The sequence below is a fragment of the Colobus angolensis genome, unplaced genomic scaffold (assembly GCF_000951035.1).
Source record: "Colobus angolensis palliatus isolate OR3802 unplaced genomic scaffold, Cang.pa_1.0 Scaffold181, whole genome shotgun sequence".
In the NCBI taxonomy this organism is placed as follows: domain Eukaryota; kingdom Metazoa; phylum Chordata; class Mammalia; order Primates; family Cercopithecidae; genus Colobus; species Colobus angolensis.
The window spans coordinates 3,106,375-3,127,120 of NW_012114944.1; the positions used below are offsets into that span (position 1 = coordinate 3,106,375).

Here is a 20,746-nt window from a genome sequence, read left to right on the forward strand (position 1 = left end):
AAAGAAAGAAAGAAAGAGAGAGAGAAAGAGAGAGAGAAAGAGAGAAAATAAAAGAAATGTGGCAATGTTTGGCCACACTTTTGGTTGTCACAACTGGGGGGACAGTGCTACTAGAATCTAGGAGGTAGAGAGCAGAGAGGCTGCTAAACAATCTCCAGTGGGTAGAGCGGCCGGTAGAGCGGCCTCCACGACAAGGAAGTATCCAGCCCAGAATGTCAGTTGTGCTGAGGTTGAAAAACTGTACTTTAACTAAATCCGTGGCCTCTACCAGATAGATTCGAAAAGAGATGAGAGTTTGCAAACCCTTATCCCCTCAGTTACAACCCCTGAATTTCTTCTATCGCAATACTTAGCCTTTCTGGGGCCAGAACATGCCCCAGCATCTTACTGCCATTAAAACCCTTTATGGTAATGAAAATCTGTAGGCCTTCCCTGTGGGGATCCTTAAGAAGCATGAGCACTTGCTTTCAGTGCTTAATTCATTTTATAATTGTGTATTTTAGTTTTTTGCATTTATCCTTGGATAATGCGTTCCCTGCTAAACATATATATTTGGGTAACCAATCTCCTGTTAACATATATTTTACCTGATTATGTAACAATAGAAGTGATCCTAAGTAACCATTTCTGACCGTTCACCGTGTTAGGTGCTGTGCTAAGCACACTTTCTGCATTATCTAGTTTAATTTTCTCAACCACTCTATGGGAGAGCAACTCTCTTTATTGCATTTTACAGCCATGGAAACTGAGGCACGATGAGATTGAGGGGACTTGCCCAAGATTGTGTAGTTGAATCATTGTTACTCCAAGTCAGGGCTTAAGCCTGATGTAGGGTCAAATGTGAAGTGCAGGCATGTCACAAAGAGTTTGGATTATTCATTATGGGCAGTCACACATTGATGTTTGCAGGGCAGTGAGGTATTGTCTCATTCTCTTGCATCACAGTAAGCTCCCTGATGTGGAATAGAAAGCATGGGCACACACAGCTAGCTACAGGAAGTCCCATCAAACCTGGGACATGCCCACAGAAGCATGGTTCACCTGGGAGCATCACCTGTCCTGCCTATCATGGTGGATAATACTTGAGAACTGCTGCTTAAGGAAAACTGGGATGTGTGAAGCATCACTTATGTTCCTGATAACCCCCCACCCCAAAGTCAGTCAGGCCTTGATTTGCTACCTACTATCCTCTCATAAAAAGCTCCAACTCCCAGTGTCTCTTTTGATCCGTGGCCTAAATCTGTCTGCAAGTACACCAGCACCACCTGCCAAGCCCATTGTCTGTCTGTCTGGTCTCTGTGCTGGGTGGGCCCTGCTCACTTACAACCCTCCCAGAGGCAGGATCACACCCCGGTCTCCTGATCTTACAGCTACGACTCTTACTGAAACAGCACTGTGGTGTTAAGCATAGTACACCTTTTAAAAAATGATGCATTAGTTAGGCTGGGCGTGGCGGTTCATATCTGTAATCCCAGCACTTAGGAAGGCCGAGGCGGGTGGATCATGAGGTCAGGAGTTCAAGACCAGCCTAGCCAATATGGTGAAGCCCCGTCTTTACTAAAAATACAAAAATTAGCCAGGTGTGGTGATGTGTGCCTGTTGTCCCTGCTACTCGGGAGGCTGAGGCAGAAGAATTGCTTGAACATGGGAGATGGAGGTTGCATTGAGCTGAGATCACACCACTGCACTCCAGCCTGGGTGACAGAGGGACAGAGGGAGACTCCATCTCAAAAAAAAAAAAAAAAAAAAAAAGGATTCCTTAAACAGCAGTATTCCGTATATTCCCTCCCAAGCTGTATCCCTCTACGTGCCAGGCACACAGTGATCTTCATATGCCTGATAACATTCCCCTCACAGAGGCGGCTTTCAGAAAAGGATTTGGAGTTTGTGAGAGTGACTGAAGATATGCATTTTGATGGTACAAAGATTGGAAGTGGGGCTGGGAATGGTAATCCCAGCTCTTTGGGAGGCCGAGGTGGGCAGATCACTTGAGGTCGGGAGTTCAATATCAGCCTGGCCCATATGGTGAAACCCCGTCTCTACTAAAAATACAAAGAATTAGCTAGGTGTGGTGTCAGGCCCCCGTAATCCCAGCTACTTAGGAGGCTGAGGCAGGAGAATCGCTTGAACCCGGGAGGCAGAGGTTGCAGTGAGCCGAGATCGCGCCACGGCACTCCAGCCTGGGCGCAACAGAGCGAGAGTCCATCTCAAAAAAGAAAAAAGAGGTTGGAGGTGGAATGACTTCAATTTAGTCCGTTTGAAGGTGCATATCTTTTGGGTGATGTTCTCTCCATACCAGCCGCCCATGTATTCCCCACTATATATTCCCTGCAAATGCAGGGAACAGGGAGCGCACAACAATTAGAAATGAAGATTATCCTGCTCCCGTAGATCTGAAGAAGAACCCTGGTTTTTGTTCTAGATCTGTCCTGAAACGCCTTGGGCAAATCTTTCCTTGCTCCGGGCCTCAGTCTCCCCTAATGGGAGAGCGTATGTACTAGATGGTCTCCAAGCATCCTTGCAGCTATAAACTTCTTTGACTCCCTAAGGTACCAGGGCCTGAGTTAAAGTGAAGCCCATGAGAGTAACTCCAATCCCCCCTAATAGGAATCTGCTTTAGCAGTAAGCCCACACCTAGAAGCCTGCTTAGGTTTGAAGAAGAGAAGGGAACAATTGGTTGATGTTATGTTTCTTGAGATACCCATCTCCAAGGGCGACGTTCAAAATATTTAACCACCAGTGTGTCGTGAGCACAGACCCGTCAGGAGGTTAGAAGGCAGCGGGTAGAGCCAGCAGGGGCTGTGGCCAGAAAGCATGCCCCGTCCACCTCTTAGCTCTGCAGGGCACTGCTCACCTCGCTGCTTTCCTGGGCCTTTCTCCAGCTTTTTTTTTGGTCTGCCTCTTCCTGCCTGATTCTCCATCCAGGGCCCCAGCTCAACCCCCTTTTGGCTTCTTCTCTCTCCAACCACTTGATACTCAACTCAACTCCTGTAAATATCTTTATGCATCCAAACAACAACTCAATCATATTCATCACTCAACAGATGCTCTTTCAGTGCCCTCTGTGCTCAGGCTGGAGTCGGCTGCCTTGCTTGACCCCTCACCTCCTCTCCTTCAAAAATGTTAGAGGCAGGGATGCGCTGGAGGATTGAGAGACCTGAGTCCTAGCCTCTCTCTGCCCCTTGTCTGCCTTTGACCTTGGGCAAGTCCCTCCCCGTCCCGGGGTTTCAGATTCCTTACATGTAAAATGAGGGACACCATGGATTCCATGAGCTCTGAGTTCCCTGCTGTTCGATGATGAGTTTCTGGAGAAGTGCAAGTCTTCAGCAGCTGACCACTCTTTCTTTCTCTCTCTCTCTTTCTCTCTCTCCTGCCCCCCACAACCTTCACTGTAGAATGCACTGCTGCCTGCAGGCCTGAGGCAGAAGGATCAGACCACCAAGGCGCCCACGGGCCCCTTTAAAAGAGAGGAGCTCTTGGATCACTTGGAAAAGCAAGCAAAGGAGTTTAAGGACCGAGAAGATCTGGTCCCCTACACAGGGGAGAAACGAGGTACTGAACAATGTTGCTGTTATAATATGCCACTCCCCATGCACCACTGAGTGCTGACTGTATGCCAGGCCCTGTGTTGGGCCAAATGTGATTGGGCCTCCTTGTCCTCATCCCTGCCTGGCCAAAACACCCAAACCCAACTTCAAAAGCATCTATGGATGATGTAGATTTCATGAAGTTTTGGGGGTAGACTGAGGAAAGACTCCTATCCACTCAAATCAGCAAAACTTTTCCCTAAACCCTCTTTCACTAGGATGTCCTGATTTTTTTTTTAAATGCAAACCTAGACAGTTTTGAGAGTAAAAGAAGAAACTGTTAATAATGACATCAGGACTTTGGGAGACTCAGGCAGGCAGACCACCTGAGGTCAGGAATTTGAGACCAGCCTGGCCAACATGGTGAAAATCTTGTCTCTACTAAAAATTCAAAAATTAGCCAAACATGGTGGCACAGGCCTGTAGTCCCAGCTACTCAGGAAGCTGAGGAAGGAGAATCGCTTGAACTACGGAGGCGGAGGTTGCAGTGAGCCAAGATTGCACCACTGCACTCTAGCCTGGGCGACAAAGCAAGACTCCATCTCAAAAACAAAAACAAAAACAAAAAAAGTATGAGGCCTAAGTAGGGACCATCCTATGCAAATCAGGGACTAGAGATGCACTAACGATCTCCACCCGGATTATCTCTGCTCTTTCTCCAAAGTTCCTCTCTCTGGCAGCTGCAGCTTCCCTTCCTTCCTCTGTCCCTTTATACTCTCTGCTCCAGCCTGAGGCAAGCCATCTTGAAGGCCCCAGGCGAACAGAGAGGGCCTCCCTAATCATCCATTCTTCTAGGACTTCCCATTGCTCTCCAAACCCTCTGCCCCCTCCTATACCCTCCTCATCCCATTGTCCCATAGGCCTCCTTCTGCTCTTCTCAAACTTTCCACCTCAGGACCTTTGCACATACTCCCTACACCTGGAGTGCTGGTCCTGCTGCCCAGCTCCATGCTGTCTTCTTCATGGCTGGCTCCTCCTGCCTGGTAAGGTCAGAAGCAGCCTGGAGCTAGATCTATTTCAGCTGCAATCCTGGCACTACCACTTACTAGCTATGTGAACATATGTAAATGTTTTAACCTACTGTGCCTCCGTTTCCTTCTCTGTAAAACAGGAATGATGAAAATACCAGCCTCAGGAGGTCGTAATGAAGGTTAAGTGAGTTCAGATGTCTGTCAAGCGCTTAGAACAGCATCTGGCAGGAAGTGAATGCTACTCAAGTATTAGTTGTTATTGACCTTTAGGTCTCAACTGTACAGTCTTCTCTTTCAGGGAAACCATCCCTGTCTACTCTGTTCAGGACCAGCAGTCCCTCTCCAACTCCCCCGCTTGGTTATTTTCCAACACAGGAGCCTGTGTGTGTCCTTCAGAGCAACTCACATCTTATCAGCATCTCTTTATTTTTCATCTCTCTCTCTCACTAGCCTGTAAACTCCCTGAGGGCAACCACTTGGGCTGTTTTTGCTCAAGTGATAATCCCAGCATGCAGCCAGCGCGAGGCCTGCCATATAGTAGGGTTGAGTAGAGAGTTGTTGGATGAATAGATGAGCCAAAATTAAATAAATGTTTAATGGATTTGTGCACTACTTCCTTAGACTATCAGCTACACAAGTGCAAAGACCATATCTGTCTTGTTCATCACCAGCACCTAATAAATCTGTAGCACATAGAAGGCACCTAATAAATATTTGTTGAATGAAAGCACTAATTCTAATTAATTAATTGTGTAATTGATTATTTCTTTTCAGTCTGTTCCATTCCCTCCACCCCTAAGAATGCAAGCATTGTGAGCCCCGGGTCCACGTCTATGGCTGGCACCCCTGTATCGCTGTTGTATTCTCACAATGCCCGGCACTAAGTAGCTGCTTCATAAAATGAGGGGGTAGACATTGTGCAGAGGACTTCGAGCCATTCCAAACCCTGGACTTGGAGCTCAGTCCGGGTTTCTCTGAAAACTGGAAGTCCAGGGAGGCTTAAGGGGCATCTAGATTATAGAACTTCTGAATTTTGAAAGGAGTGCATGGTCACAGGGATCTTGGAGGGGATGGCAGGAGAGAAGGTGAGGACAAGGGCAGGGAGTGGGGATGGGCAGCAGACCTGGGTGGTTACCTAGTGGGGTGAGTCATTGCTGTCGTCCACTTCCTCACGTACCCACACCCCTCCCAGGGGAGGACCTGGAGGATGGTGTGAGGGATGGGGAAGGGAGTCTGAGTGGTACACAAATCAATCCTGCCCTAGGCATTCCAGGGCTAGTAAGGCATATTGCTTAGCATCGTGGATCACAACCCTTTCCAGCTTTTCATTCTGCCACCCCTACAACCTGTCTTTGCCCTCATGGTCTATCTGGCTGCTGAAGCTCCAGCCATCACATTCACGTGCCACTAGTAAGATGAAGGGAAGAAGTCTAGGTACCTCTTACAGTGGCTCAGAGTTGCCATCCTCACTGGAGGAACCTGTTATGGGGTATAATAAACCACAGGTCTTAAATATTTATTGAATATTCATCTCAGCTGTTGCTTTAGCCATTTGAATACTTGAGTTCCTTTTTAGGGATTTTATTTTCCTTTTATGTTTTCCTCTTTTCTGGATCCCTGGAATCTGATATTAATAGAAGCTGTGATACATTTTTTCCCCAAATGATTCTGTTGTGTGTTTTGCTGATAGAGGTAATTGATATTTGCTGTAAACAATTTACAAAATAAAGCTAAGTAATTCAAAATCATTTCCTTCACTGAAAATAAGCACTGATCCCATTTTAGGGAATATCTTTCTGGACATTTCTCTATGCGCTTCCCACTCCCTCTCAACCTTCACCACTACAACCCTGGTATTGCACCTACACCGACCTCCTAATCATCTCTGTACCTCCACCTGCACTCCCTTCAGCTTATCCTCCATCAACAGCTACTGTGAACTGTGTAGGATTTTGTAAATTGAGGTAAAACTTATATAACATAAAATTATCCATTTAAAAATGAACAATTCACAACATTGTGCAACCACCACCTCTATCAAGGTCCAAAACACTTTTGTTGCTCCAAAATAAAACCCTGTACCTATTACAGTTAATGACTCTCCCACTCCCTCTGCCCCAGCCCCTAGTGACCACCAATCTGTTTCTATGGGTTTACTTATTTTGTATATTTCCTACAAATGAAATCATACAATATGTGACTTTGTGTGTCTGGCTTCTTTCACTGAGCACAATGTTTTCCAGACTCATCCATGTTGTAGCACGAATCAGTACTTTATTCCTTTTTATACCTGAATGATATTCCACAATTTTTTATCCATTCATCCACTGATAGACATGTCAGTTATTTCCACCTTTTGGCTATTGTGATTAGTGCTGCTTTGAACATTCCTGTACAAGTATTTGTTTGAATACCTGTTTTTAGTTATTTGGGAGTATATACCTAGGGGTGGAACTGATGAATGATATAGTAATTCTATGTTTAATTTTTTGAGTAGCTGCTAAACGTCTTTTCCATAGCAACCATACCACTTTACACTCCAATCAGCAATGTATGAGGGCTCCAGTTTTCCACATTGTTGCTAACATGCATTTTCCATTTTTTAAAATTGTAGCCATCCTCATGGGCGTGAAGTGGTATCTCATTGTAGTTTTGATTTGCATCTCCCTAACGAGCCATGATGTTGAGCATCTTTTCATGTGCTTGTTGGCCATATGTATATCCTCTTTGGAGAAATGTTTATTCAAATCTTTTTCCCATTTTAAAATTGGGTTGTTTTTCCTTTTGTTGTTGAGTTGTAAAAGTTCTTTCTGTATTCTAGATAGTAGACCTTATCACATATATGATTTGTGAATATTTTTCCCCTTCTGTATATTGTCATTTCAGTTTCTTGATAGTATCCTTAGATGCGCAAAACTTTTAAATTCTGATGAAGTCCAGTTGATCTATTTTTTCTTTTGTTGCTCATGTTTTTGTTATCATATCTAGGACTCCACTGCCAATTCTAAGGTCATGGAGACATACCCTTATGTTTTTATGTTTTCTTCTAAGAATTTTATAGTTTTTTTTTTAGATGGAGTCTTGTTCTGTGTCCCAGGCTGGAGTGCAGTGACACAATCTAGGCTCACTGCAACCACCGCCTCCCGGGTTCAAGCGATGCTCCTACCTCAGCCTCCTGAGTAGCTGGGACTACAGGCATGCACCACCACGCCCGGCTGATTTTTGTATTTTTAGTAGATATGGGGTTTTGCCATGTTGGCTAGGTTGGTCTCGAACTCCTGACCTCAGGGGATCTGCCCATCTCAGCCTTCCAAAGTGCCGGGATTACAGGCATGAGTCATGCCAGGCCTGAATTTTGTAGGTTTTTTTTTTTTTTGAGACGGAGTCTCGCTCTGCTGCCCAGGCTGGAGTGCAGTGGCACAGTCTCGGCTCACTGCAAACTCCGCCTCCCAGGTTCACACCATTCTCCTGCCTCAGCCTCCCTAGCACCTGGGACTAACAGGCGCCCTTCACCATGCCTGGCTAATTTTTTTGTATTTTTAGTAGAGACGGGGTTTCACTGTGTTAGCCAGGATGGTCTCTATCTCCTGACCTCGTGATCCGCCTGCCTCGGCCTCCCAAAGTGCTGGGATTACCGGCGTGAGCCACCACGCCCGGCCTATAGTTTTAATTTATGTTTAAGTCATTCCGTTTTGAGTTCAGCTTTACATATGGTGTGAAATAGGGATCCAACTTCATTCTCTTGCATGTGGATATTCAGTTGTCTCAATACTATTTGTTGAAGCAATTATTCTTTCCCCATCGAATGGACTTTGCACCCTAGTTGAAAATCAATTTGCTATAGATGTTTGGGTTTCTTTCTGGACTCTCAATTCTATTTCATTGTCTATCTATCTATCCTTACACCAGCACTACACTGTTTAGCTTTTTAGTAAGTTTTGAAATCGGTAAGTATGAGTGCTCTAATTTTGCTCTTTTTTCAAGATTGTTTTGGCATTTGTGGCCCGTAATTCCATAAGAATTTAAGGATCACCTTTTTTATTTCTGGGAAAAGGACTATTGAACTTTGATAAGGATTACATTGGATCTGTAGATTGCTTTGGGTAGCATTGCCATGTTAATACTATTAAGTGTTCCATTCACTTAGGTCTTTAATTTCCTTCAGTAATGTTTTATAATTTTCATTGTACAAGTCTTTCACCCCTTTGGCTGAATTTATTCCCAAGTTTTATTCTTTGGATGTATTATAAATGAAATTGTTTTCTTAATTTGCTTTTCAAATTTTTCATTGTTGATGTACAGAAATACCACTAATTTTTGCATGTTGATCTTGTACCCTGCAATACTGCTGACTTTACTAGTTCTAATAGGTTTTTTGGTGTGGAAATTCAGGGTTTTCTATACATAAGATTATGTCACCTACAAACAGAAACAATTTTACTTATTCCTTTCTAGTTTGGATTCCATTGACTTCTTTTTCCTGTCTGTTTATTCTGACTGAAACTTCCAGTACAATGTTGAATAGCAGCAGTAAAAGTGGGCACCCTTGTCTTGTTCCTGATCTTAGGGGCTCATTTCCATACTTCTATCAGGTCCCAGGTCACAGGCTGTCATCTCAGTGAGGCGTCCTCTGACTAGCCTTCCCAAAACAGCGGTGCCCACCCCACCCACATCCCACCCTGTCATCTTCTAGGCCCTTGTCCTGCTTTATATTTCTCCATAATGCTTAATACCATTCCATATCTTTGTAAGTTTATTATCTGTCTCCTTTCACTACATCAGAAACTCTTGAGGATTTTACTCATTGCTGTCCCCTAGCCCCCAGGAAGGTGCCTGGCACATAAGAGGCACTCAATAAATGTTGTTGAGTAAATAAATACACATATGCAATTTCCCATAAATGGAATTAAATTGTTCATGCTACTTTGTAAGTTTGCCTTTTTCAAACAACATTTGTCCTAGGCATTCTCCTTCTTAGTAAGTAGCAATCGCCATCATCCTTTATACTAACTGCTGGAAGTCCATTGTATGGATGCACCATAATTTCTTCGCCAATTCCTGTGTGTGGGCATGACGGTGACCATCCTCATATGTACCTCTTTACTCCCCTCATTCCGTTATGAATCTGACACTTTAAAAATATGATAATGAGGCAAGGATGCATTTTTTCTCCCTTTTCATATTTTATTTATTTGTTTAGAAATGTTTATATATTTTTCTCTCATTTCCCCAAGGTCTCAGAATCTTTGGTTAGGGTATCCCAGACCCTGGCATTCTATGAAATTTTTCTGTGATATTTTTTTCCTACTTACAGATTGTTTGGTCATGACCAATGCTTTTGATAGAGGGTAGTTGGCTTGGACCAAGTTATAAAATCATTCTTGTCAAGTGTGAGGGGTGCTGTGTTGGAGATCCCTGATTCCTGTTCTTTGGGGAAGTTGGTCCCCAGAGGGAGAAACCTGAAGGGACTCTCAGCATGGAGGGACCCACAGGGCTCTGGTCCACGCAGGGCCATCGCCAGAGGCTGCTCCGTTGCAGCCACTCCTGTAACAGGTCCCCTCTGTGTTTGCAGGAAAGGTCTGGGTTCCTAAGCAGAAGCCAATGGATCCTGTGCTGGAAAGTGTGACGCTGGAACCGGAGCTGGAGGAAGCCTTGGCAAATGCTTCGGATGCAGAACTCTGTGACATTGCAGGTAAGAGGCGTTCCAGGAGCTTTCCACATCCTCCAGAAGGATTTGACCCACATCTGCAGGGAGCCTTGTAGGGCTCATTTTAGCATGAACACCTTCTCTATTTCTAAGAACTAGAGGAGAGAGTGTTAAAACAAAAATCCATTCTCAAAAACCGAAACAAGGAAAACAGAGATAAAACCACACAAACCCACCACACCAGGGAGCCATCTGTTGTTGCCATGAGACCCCATGCCAGAGGGATGTGGCTGTATCTCAGGGAGAGGCCACAGACGCCCTTTCCCAGCCATTTGCATTGAATCCTGTCCAAGTCACTTGGGAAGAGAGGATAGAGGGAAAACAGACAGAGGCCTCTAGTGTCATTGGCTTGGGAGGTTCACTAAGGGCTCGATTTTTACAACTTTGCACTTTGCCTGCAGTCGGCTCAGCGAGCCGGGCTTTGAGGGGTCACCCTTGTATATTGCATATTTGCCCCACGCCCTCCATCTTCATGTGTGTTTCCATACGATCTTCACAAACTACCCCCAAAACTCCAGAAGGTGGCCTGATATTCAGAGCCCTTTGCCCCCCTCCCCACCTCCCCCGACTTCCCTGCTGCTCCTGTCTAGTCTCTGTCCCACTGCCGGTGGTGTTCCATCCCCAGGAGGGTCAGGCTCTGGCCACGTCGGCACCCTGTACACTCCCTCCCCACCTCCTGTGCTCCCTGACACAGGGAGTGGGTGGGTTTTTATTCCGCAAGCTTGGAGACTGCTAATCATAGCCCAGGTGATGGCAGGAGGGTGGGCGGGGTGGGGAAAGCCTCGAGGCAGGTGGGCAGGGGAGAGGGTAGAAGGAGATGCCTGTGACTGATTCGCTGTGAGAGCGAGGTAGAAGAGTCAAGCAGGGTAACCTCAGACACTAAGTGGTGTCGGTGCCATTAGTGACAGACGGCAAGGGAGGAGCAGGAAGAGGGGAGATACAGAGTTCAGTTTACAACCTGTGGCACTTGAGGCACCTGTGGGGCACCCAAGTGGGGTCAGTTGTATAGGAAGGTCTGGAGTGCTACAGGGGGTTCCCATTCAGGACAGAGATTTGGGCATCATTAGTGTTGTCAAGCTCAAGGAAGCCCTCGTAGAAGCCTTTGGCAGTGGGGAGGGGGGCGGTGGGGGTGGGGGGCCAAGTCGTAGAAATGGGGCAAAGCTAGAATGTGGATCAGTTAGCCACAAATTAGCTGAGAACCAAAGGCCAAATCAAGATGGGCAGAATCGGATGCAGGAGCCACAGAGACAGAGTGAGGGTTCAGGGCTGGCCAGGAGACTCAGAGGCATGTGAGACCAGAGGCCACGGTGGAGGTGGGAGGGCACCAGCACCAGGGACTTGGCCGGCCATAGCTGCCTTCTGCGACTTGTGAGTGGTGTTGTGCATGACCTTGGTGACATGCGTGCAGGGGTGGGGGAGCCACTGGGGGATGTGCAGGGGCAGTGAGAAGACTCAACTGTACACAAAAGGCACTCTGGGTGGTGACAGGTGAAGCCAGGTCTGGGGGACATGAGGAGTGAATGTGGACAGCCAGTGTGCAGACCCCAAGTCCAGACAGCCCTTTCCTCAGGAGACAGGGAATTTGAAGGACAAAGAGCATGGCTTGAAGGGTGTTGGCACTGAGAGAGAATGGTTTTCCTTTTCACTATGAAGTACAGAAGCAGTGAGTGCTTCACCCAGATGGGAAGGTAGCACTTAACTCTGGAATCTAGTTTGCTAGGGTAGGGATTTATTCTGTCAGAAGCCATATGAGTCACAGTAGATCCTTCATTGAGCCCATATATTATGTATCACACTTCAACCAAACCATCTCCCCGAAGGGTGTCCTTTGGGTTCAGGTTAATCTGTGAGGCAGGGAGGTGGCTGATGCCTTGGTGCGGCATCTCCACTTGGACTGGGGCTGTTTTTACCCTGGACTTTCTCCTCCAATCACCCTCCATGACGTCACTCCCTTCATTAGGCGGCTCAAAGGGATCATCAAATGACTGCTGTCACAACTGCCGGCTCCTGCGGTTCCTGTGCCAAATCAGAGCTGCAACCGTGTGCTACGTTTCTGTGTTGCTTTCTTGAAACTATTTCTCTTTATTTTTGTTGGCATGGCTATTTGTTGTTATCTGTAACCATACAATACCCTGCCAATGTCTGGGAAGGAGAGGGGAGCTGTAAGTCTACACCAGTGTTAACTGGCTAACCTTGGATGCCTATCATTTGATGTTGGACATTTGAAAGGTGGCAGCATCTCTGGGGAAGGAGGGACTGAACATTTCTGACCACCTACCATGTCCCAGGTTCTATGTGAGTTGCTCTCAAGACCTTGTTGCATTTATGGACCAAAACAATCCTATGAAGGAAATTTTTTTACTGTCCCCATTTTACAGATGGAGAAAGTAGGCAAGGTGTCATTAAATGCCTTGCCCAAAGGATTTAAACCCAGGCAGCTTCATTCTAGGGCCTATGTGCAGCATCATCGCCCAGTGTAACCTGAGCAAAGCCCTTCAGGGTAGGGGAGGACACAGAGCACAGAGGGTAGGCAACAGAGGGTGATGGGCAAGGCTGGAGAAGTTGGCTGGGGACTGGGGGGCTCACATTAGGAAAGGCTATGGATGCCACTCCAAGGAGATGCAACTTGGACTAGAGGCATGAGGGAAAGCTAGATGGGAGCAGGGGTTTGAGTGGAGAGGGGGGGTGTTCTGCAGGATGGGCGAATGGAGGAGGCAGGCCCTGGATGAGGCTGGGGCCTGGGCAGAGCTGTGGGATTGCATCTGAGATGCAGCTTTACCAAGAGCCCAGCTGTTCCTAGTGCCGGCTCAGAGGCTGAGCAGCTGAGATTGTTCCAGGCTTTCTGGCCGGAGGCAATAGAAAACAGGCTGGGTGGCTGATGAGGAGTGCTCTGCCGAGAGCTGACTTCAGAAACGCCGCATGAGATGAAGGCTGGACTTCGAACATGGTGTTGGAGGTGCTAGGCGGAGCAGGCCCACCAGAGTGGTGGGTGATTGGAGTCTGTTTCACAGGGTGGGTGGCTGGGGCCAAGAGTGTGGGTGACTCACTGGAGGAAGAATAGTAGGGAGAGGAGGACATGGGGCATCCAGGTCACCTGTAGTTGGTATGGCCTGTCTCCCAGGTGGAACATTTCCATCAGCTCAGCTCTTGCTTGCTCACTCACACACGCAGTCAGCGCCATCCATTGTCTCTGGACTAGGCCATGGCAAAAGAATGGTAAGTAAACAGCCCAATTTCCACCCTCACAGAGTCTATGTTAAACAAACACCAGGTAAGTATGAAATGACAGATGAGAATGAGCGTCTGAACAGAATCAGTACAGTGTGTGAGGCGGGCACTTGGGGTAGGGCTGGGGGAGACCAGGGAAGAGCTATGGAGAAGAGCTTAGGAGCAGAAGAGTAGTAGTGAGAAAGTGCGGAGTAGGTCCAGGGCTAGAGAGCGGCAGGAGCAGCGGTTCCGGGCTGGGGAGGGCAGGTCCCTCTGAACCGTGTGCTCTGCAAGAGTGGCGAGGCAAGCTTGCTCTCTGGTGATGGCAGGAGCCTGGAGGGCACGCTCAGGTGTGCCCGCCTAACTTACGTTTGACACAGGTGAGGTGCATCACTCATGCATTTACCTAACTGCTCCTTAAGCCAGTGCGCATTATTGAACTCCTACTGTAAACTAGGATGAACCAGAGCCAGTCCTTGCCTTTGAGAGGCCCAGGAGGTGATAAGGAGGACAGAGGAGAAACATGCATTTTTTTTAACCTTAAAATCTTTTATCACTTAAACGTGTAGATTTCAACATTAAAAGTGTCCCTGCTGGGTGGCAAGCAGAGTGCACAGGTTCCTGGCAGGGCTAAGTTCTTGGCACATAGCCCTGGGTTGTAGATCAGAGGCTGCTGGGAATCAGCAAGCACTTAAAATTCCCAGTTCCTCCTCTGCACACTCAGGGAGGTGATGCTGGCTGGCCTTTAGGGACCCTTCAGATGGGGCAGGACCCAGGAAGGAAGTGGGGTAGGGAGACTCATCCTTTAGATAGGACAGCCTCGGGCCACTCACCCCCAAGGGCAGTTGGCAACCTGGGGGTCTTGCGGCTATCAGAGGCAGGCTTAGCCAGACCACCCCCTGGTTTCTGGCTACTTCCGTGTGCGTAGGCACCTGTCCTGCTACCCTACCAGTGGCAGGGTGTATCTTATCCAGGAGCAGTTCAACTGCGTCCAAGTCCTGGACCGGAGCCAGTTTCTCCCACCTGTCCCTGGGATGCAGGAGAACATCTTCCAGCCATCTGCCCAGAGCCAGCCCGAGCAGCTGGCAGCTGGAGGAGCCGGGGATGTGTGCTGTTATCTCCCTGCGTCCTGAGTGGAATTACCAAATGAGTGAACTCTGCCAAGGCAGGGAGAGGAAACAGAACTCAATGTTCTTTTTCAGAGTTCAAAAATAGTCCTTTTTGAGTTTTGAGGAAGATCTAGACTTAAAAAAAAAAAAAAAAAACCTCAAGTTCCCCAGTGCTAAATTCAGCCTTGCCAGTATCTACAAAGAATGAAGCAACAGGCAATGTTGATGTGCCGTTTTCTCCCGTCACTCATTCCTGGCGATGTGGAGTGTGGCACAAAACCAAGTGAGAGGGAAAGTCGCGATTTTGTGCCTGGGGCTGACAGAAGGTAATACTAGCCCCAGGCATTCTGCGCATCAATGGAAATCTAGCTGGGCCCTTCCCTTCCTTCTTTCCTTCCTTCCTCTTTCCCTCCTTTCTTCTTTTCATCCTTCCTTTTTGGAATTCTAATTTCCTCTGAGCTGCAAAATTGTTTTATTTCTTCTTAGCCCTGCTGTTAACATAAATCACCTCCTAGAATGAATATATGTTATCTGTCCTTAAGACGCCAAAGTCAAGGGGAAGTTTTAGAACCTTAGAACTGCTAGTGAGCTAGTGAATGAGAATACGAACTTAAAAGCCACGAGAGTCCTTGCTGTATGGTTTTGGCAAAACATTTCCGTCTTGAGTTTGCTGGAAAAGTTGGGGATGGGGGGTCTACCACAGCTACCCTGGATGCTGTTTGTTCGTTTGTGTATGTGTTGGTTTTTAGACAGTCTCACTTTGTTGCCCAGGCTGGAGTGCAGTGGCGCGATCTCGGCTCACTGCAACCTCCGCCTCCCAGGTTCAAGCAATTCTCCTGCCTCAGCCTCCCAAGTAGCTGGGATTACAGGTGTGCGCCACCACGCCCTGCTAATTTTTGTATTTTTAGGGGTTTTACCATGTTGGTCTGGCTGGTCTCGAACTCCTGGCCTCAAGAGATCCACCCACCTCGGCCTCCCAAAGTGCTGGGATTACAGGCATGAGCCACCGTGCCCAGCCCCTGGATACTTACTGTAAAAGTCAAACAGGATAAAAACATAAGAAATTGTTGTGTCGCTAAGTCCTATGGGTAGGTAAGAGATCAGTTCAAACACTCCACTTTACAAGTGAGAAAACTGAGCCCCCCTGCCCCCAAAAAGGAAGTGACTACAGGGTTACCCAGAAAATTCATACCAAGGCTCAGACTGAAACACAGGTCTCCTTCCTCTTGGTCTCCTGGCAGTCTCTTACAACTTCGCCACCTCCATCCCTCTTTCTAGACCATCACAGGAAGCTGGCATCTGTGTGCCAAAGGCACTTTCTATTTTCCACCTCTCTCCACTTTAAGCCACACCAGCCAGCCATATGAGGCTACGTCTTTTACATGATCCCCCAAAACCTGTATGAACTGTGTTTCCAAGCCTGAAACCCAGCACATCCCAGAACCCCCTTGAGCTGCTCTGTGGGAGTTGGAGAGCCTGCCCCAGAATGGGACTCCTTCGTGGTGATCTGATTCACCTGCTGCTGACTCGGGCCTCAGCTCCTGTTGCCCACGTAGATGCAGCTTAAATTAAAACCCTGAGAGCTTGAAAAAATGCAGATGCCTCTCTCCCCACCAGTTCTCTTAGTGATGAACAAGCAAGTCTAATTTTAGCAGAGAAGAATCTTAGAATGTGAGAAACAGAAGGGACTTTGAGATCATCTCATCTTGTGGTTTTTGACTCTCACTCAGCAACAAAAATCACCTGAGGAGATTTGAAAAAAAAAAAAAAAATTGGCCGGGCATGGTGGCTCATGCCTGTATTCCCAGCACTTTGGAAGTCCAAGGCAGGTGGATTACTTGAGGTCAGGAGTTCAAGACCAGCCTGGGCAACATGGCGAAACCCCATCTCTACTAAAAATACAAAAATTAGCTGGACATGGTGGCACGTGTCTGTAATCCCAGCTACTTGGGAGGATGAGGCAGGAGAATTGCTTAAGCCCAGGAGGTGGAGGTTGCAGTGAGCCGAGATTGCGCCACTGCACTCCAGCCTGTGCCACAGAACGAGACTCTGTCCCAAAAATTAAAAAAAAAAAAAAAAAATCCGGAGGTTCTGATCGGTTGGTCCAGAATGGAGAGAGGCACTGATATGGTCTTAAAGCTCCCTGTGTGATCCATGTGTGCAGCCTTGACAGACAGCCACTGGTCTTGTCTCAACCTCTCATTGGAAAGAGGAGGTTAAAGCCTAGAGAGGGGAGGGGAATTGCCCAAGGTCACACTGACATCAGGGGCATGGTCAGGGCTGGAACTTGTGTCTCCTGACTCTTCATTAAGGGCTCCCATTTGTCTCTCTAACAGGAAACCATATCTAATCAAATGACTTGGGTATTTTTTAAAAATCATCACCAAATATTTGCCAAATACCATATTCAGGGAGAGGTGGAAGAGGGAATATCCTTGTCTGACCTCCAGAAGCCTACAGTCTAGTAGCAGAAACACAGGTGTATCTAGTTATATCTAATGCCAGATAGACTCTGATGCATACACCAGGTGCTGTGGGAGGACTAGAGAGGGAGAGGGGGAATCCAGGAAGACTCCCTGGAGGAGGAAGAGTTACTCCCAGTCTTGAAGGATAGGGAGGTAGAGTTGTTAGATAAAATATAGGATATTCAATTGAATTCAAATTTCAGAGAACAATGAATATGTCCCAATATTGAATGGGGCATACTTAGCTAAAAAAAATTTGTTGTTGGCCAGGTGAGGTGGCTCACGCCTGCAATCCCAGCACTTTGGGAGGCCGAGGCGGGTGGATCAAGAAGTCAGGAGTTCAAGACCAACCCGGCCAAGATAGTGAAACGCCCGTCTCTACTAAAAATACAAAAATTAGCTGGATGCGGTGGCACACTCCTGTAATCCCAGCTACTCAGGAGGCTGAGGCAGAGAATTCCTTAAACCCGGGAGGCGGAGTTTGCAGTGAGCCGAGATCACGCCACTGCACTCCAGCCTGGGTGACAGAGTGAGACTCCATCTCAAAAAAAAAAAAAAAAATTGTTGTTTATCTAAAATTCCAAGTCAAGTGGGTGCAGAGAATCACCAGCAGAAGGGAGAGCACTAGCAAAAGCAGGAGCAGCTATGAGCAGGGACTGTTTGTGTAGCTGGAGCAGAGAAGCTGTTGAGAGGGGGAGTGCAACAACACTGTTGAGGTGGGACCGGCCCAGGGAGGGCCTGTGAAGCCAGGCTCTGGATTTGGACTTAGCTCTACAAGTCACCGTTCTCCCATCTGGACAGCTGCAACAGCCTCACGGCTCTGCAGCCACGTCCATCTCTCCCCTCTGTAGTCAGTTCTCAACACAGTAGTCAGAACTCAGGTCAGACCATCCCACTTCCTGCTCAAGCCTTCGATGGCTTCTCAGGCTGTTCCTAGGAAAAGACACCCGAACTCCTTACTCAGCCTAGAAGACCCTGTAGACTCTGACCTTTCCTAGGTGAAGAAAATCTACTCCAGAAGGTTATTGGGCAGATCAAGGAGGGGAGAGTCAGGCAATGGTTCTCAACCTTGGCTGCTCATTGGAACCATCCAGGGAGCTTTAAAAATGCAGGTGCCTGAGCTCCATCCCCAGATATTTCAGGTTAATTGGTCTGGGGTGGGACTGGGCATCAGGAATTTCGACAGATCCCCAAGTGATTCCAGTGTGCAACCAAATTGGGAATGATGGATATAAAGTGTCTTCCCTGGCACCAAGCATGTGCTTAGTGAGAGCGGTGGCGTTGCCATGCTTGTGATTATTACTGCCGCATATCGAGCTTCCATCCTGTTTCCCCCAGCAGTGATTGTCACAGCTGTGTCATCACTGGTGTCCTGGCCTTGGCCTCTTCCTACTGTCCACCTCCCAATGTGCAGCACAGAACAGCTGGAAAAGTCTTTCTGGAGATGCCAACCTGACCTTCTTCCCTCTCTGGCCTGCCACTCTCTGAACCTCGAGGCTTTCCCACCTGCATTCCTCTGCCTGGAATGTTCTATAGCCCTTCTCTTAACTTGACCAACACTTACTCCTCCTTCCCATCCCAAGTTCCTCTTTTATGCTGTCTTAGGACTGAACTTTTCCTCTGCCACACTCACCATACCCTGCACTGGTTTTTCATTGTGCGGAAACTCGCTTGGCTCCTCTCTCCCCCAGCATACTTTCAGCTCCATGAGTGGAGACCCAGTCTTTCTTATTCTCCGCTGTCCCCACCAGAGCCTGGCACACAATGCTGGGGTGGGCCTCATTATATGTTGAAAAAATGAATGGATGAAAGAATGGCTGAGCATGGGAGCAATGAGGTCAGGTTGGCATTTCCAGAAAGACCTTTCCAACTGCTCTGTGCTGCATGCTGGGAGGTAGAGGATAGGAAAAGGCCAAGACTAGGACACCAGTGATGACACAGCTGTGACAATATAGCCAAGGAATGATCAGGCCTCCACTAGGATGGAGATGATGGGATGGGAGGGAGACGGATCTCAGAGACACTGGGATAGTCAAATGAGCTTGTGAGGAGAAGGTGCCACATACCCTGGGGTTTTACCCTGAGGGACAGGCAGGATGACAAGATGGAAAGAGAGCCTTCTACAGAAAGAGGCTGTCGCTGGAAAGAGCCATTCTGGTTTGGCCACGTTGAGGTGGATGTGCCAGCAGGACATCAGGGAATCAGAGGCCAGGGGCAGAGCAGCCTGGGCTGGAGCTGGGGATTTCAGAGTCACATCAATAGAGGGGAGAGTAAAAGTAAAATAAAATGTTGAAGTTTTCGTGCAAGTGTTTCTTGCCACCTCTGTGAGCCAGAGTTCCCGGGGTTTGGGTGTGGGTCCCTAGGAGGCTCTTCTGTCTGCAGAGGCGCATCACGAGCCCTTCCCTTGTCCCTGCAGCGATCCTGGGCATGCACACGCTCATGAGCAACCAGCAGTACTACCAGGCCCTGAGCAGCAGCTCCATCATGAACAAGGAGGGGCTCAACAGTGAGTATGCGCCCGCCCCCAGGAGGGACCTCATGCTTCTTGCTTCCTTCACTCACTGATGTTCTCTGGCTCATTGCAGAAGTTTTAACACGTTATGTAGCCAAATCTGTTCATCCTTTCCTTGGAGTCTCCAGCGATTTGTGTCTTGTTTACAGAGGCCTTCTCTATCCCAATATTATAGAAATGTTCTCCTATATTTTCCTCTAAAAGTTTTAGAGATTTGCTTTTTATATTCAACGTTTTGTTTTTTTAGACAGGGTCTTGCTCTGTCAGCCAGGCTGGAGTGTAGTGGCACAATCTTGGCTCACTGCAGCCTGGATCTCCTGGGCTTAAGCGATCTTCCCACCTCTGCCTCCTGAGTAGCCGAGGCTACAGGCGTATGCCAGCATGCCTGGCTAATTTTGTTTATTTTGTACGGAGATGAGGTCACACCATTGCCCAGGCTGGTCTCGAACTCCTGGACTCAAGCGATCCTCCTGCCTCAGCCTCCCAAAGTGCTGGGATTACAGGCATGAGTCACCACACCTGGCCTTATATTCAACTTCTTAATCTACCTGGAGTTCATGTTTGTGTGTGCTGTGGGATGAGATCAAACTTTCAGTTTTTTGAATTGATATCCAGTGGTCCCAACACCATTCCTTGCAAGATTTATCCTTTCACCATTGGTTTGGGCCCCAGCCTTTATCATCCACATGGGTCTGTTTCTAAGTGCCTCCTCTGTTTCATGAGCCCTTTTGTCCTTTCCTGTGCCAATATTGCATTGCCTTAATTACTCCACTGCATTGTTCCAAAGCTGGCATTTTGGCCCCAAACAGAAATGAGGCTGCCAAAATATAATTATTCCTCCCTCTGGAAGATTGATGCATTTCTTTCCCATCTGGGCTTCATCTTAGCCTCCCAGGAGCCCACTGAGGTCATGAGCCCCGGTAAAATGACTAGCCCTGCTTTACAGATGAAGACCCAAGGTTCAGAGAGTGTCAGTAATTCACCCAGTTCTTGCAGCACGTCAAAGGCAGAGTCCAAGTAGAACCCCAGCCTCCTGGCTCCCTTGCAGGGCTTCTTCTGAGTGGTGCCCCGTACCCCCACCCAGTCCTTGCGATGTGCAGCCTTCATGTGCCCTAAGTCTGCACATGCTCCTTTCCAGAGTATCTTTGTGTTGGCAGAAAGTGAGCCCCTTGTTTCTGTGAGCCACCT

At 47.7% G+C, this 20,746-nt stretch overlaps 1 protein-coding gene across 1 annotated transcript in view; it reads left to right on the top strand.

The window, feature by feature from the left end:
• Positions 1 to 20,746, top strand: part of TMOD1 (tropomodulin 1) — a 91,954-nt gene that overhangs the window by 42,323 nt on the left and 28,885 nt on the right. Inside the window, exons 3-5 of the mRNA XM_011939473.1 lie at positions 3,396 to 3,552; positions 10,131 to 10,250; positions 19,463 to 19,552. Coding sequence (XP_011794863.1) covers positions 3,396 to 3,552; positions 10,131 to 10,250; positions 19,463 to 19,552 — 367 coding nt within the window. The remainder of the gene's footprint in view (positions 1 to 3,395; positions 3,553 to 10,130; positions 10,251 to 19,462; positions 19,553 to 20,746) is intronic.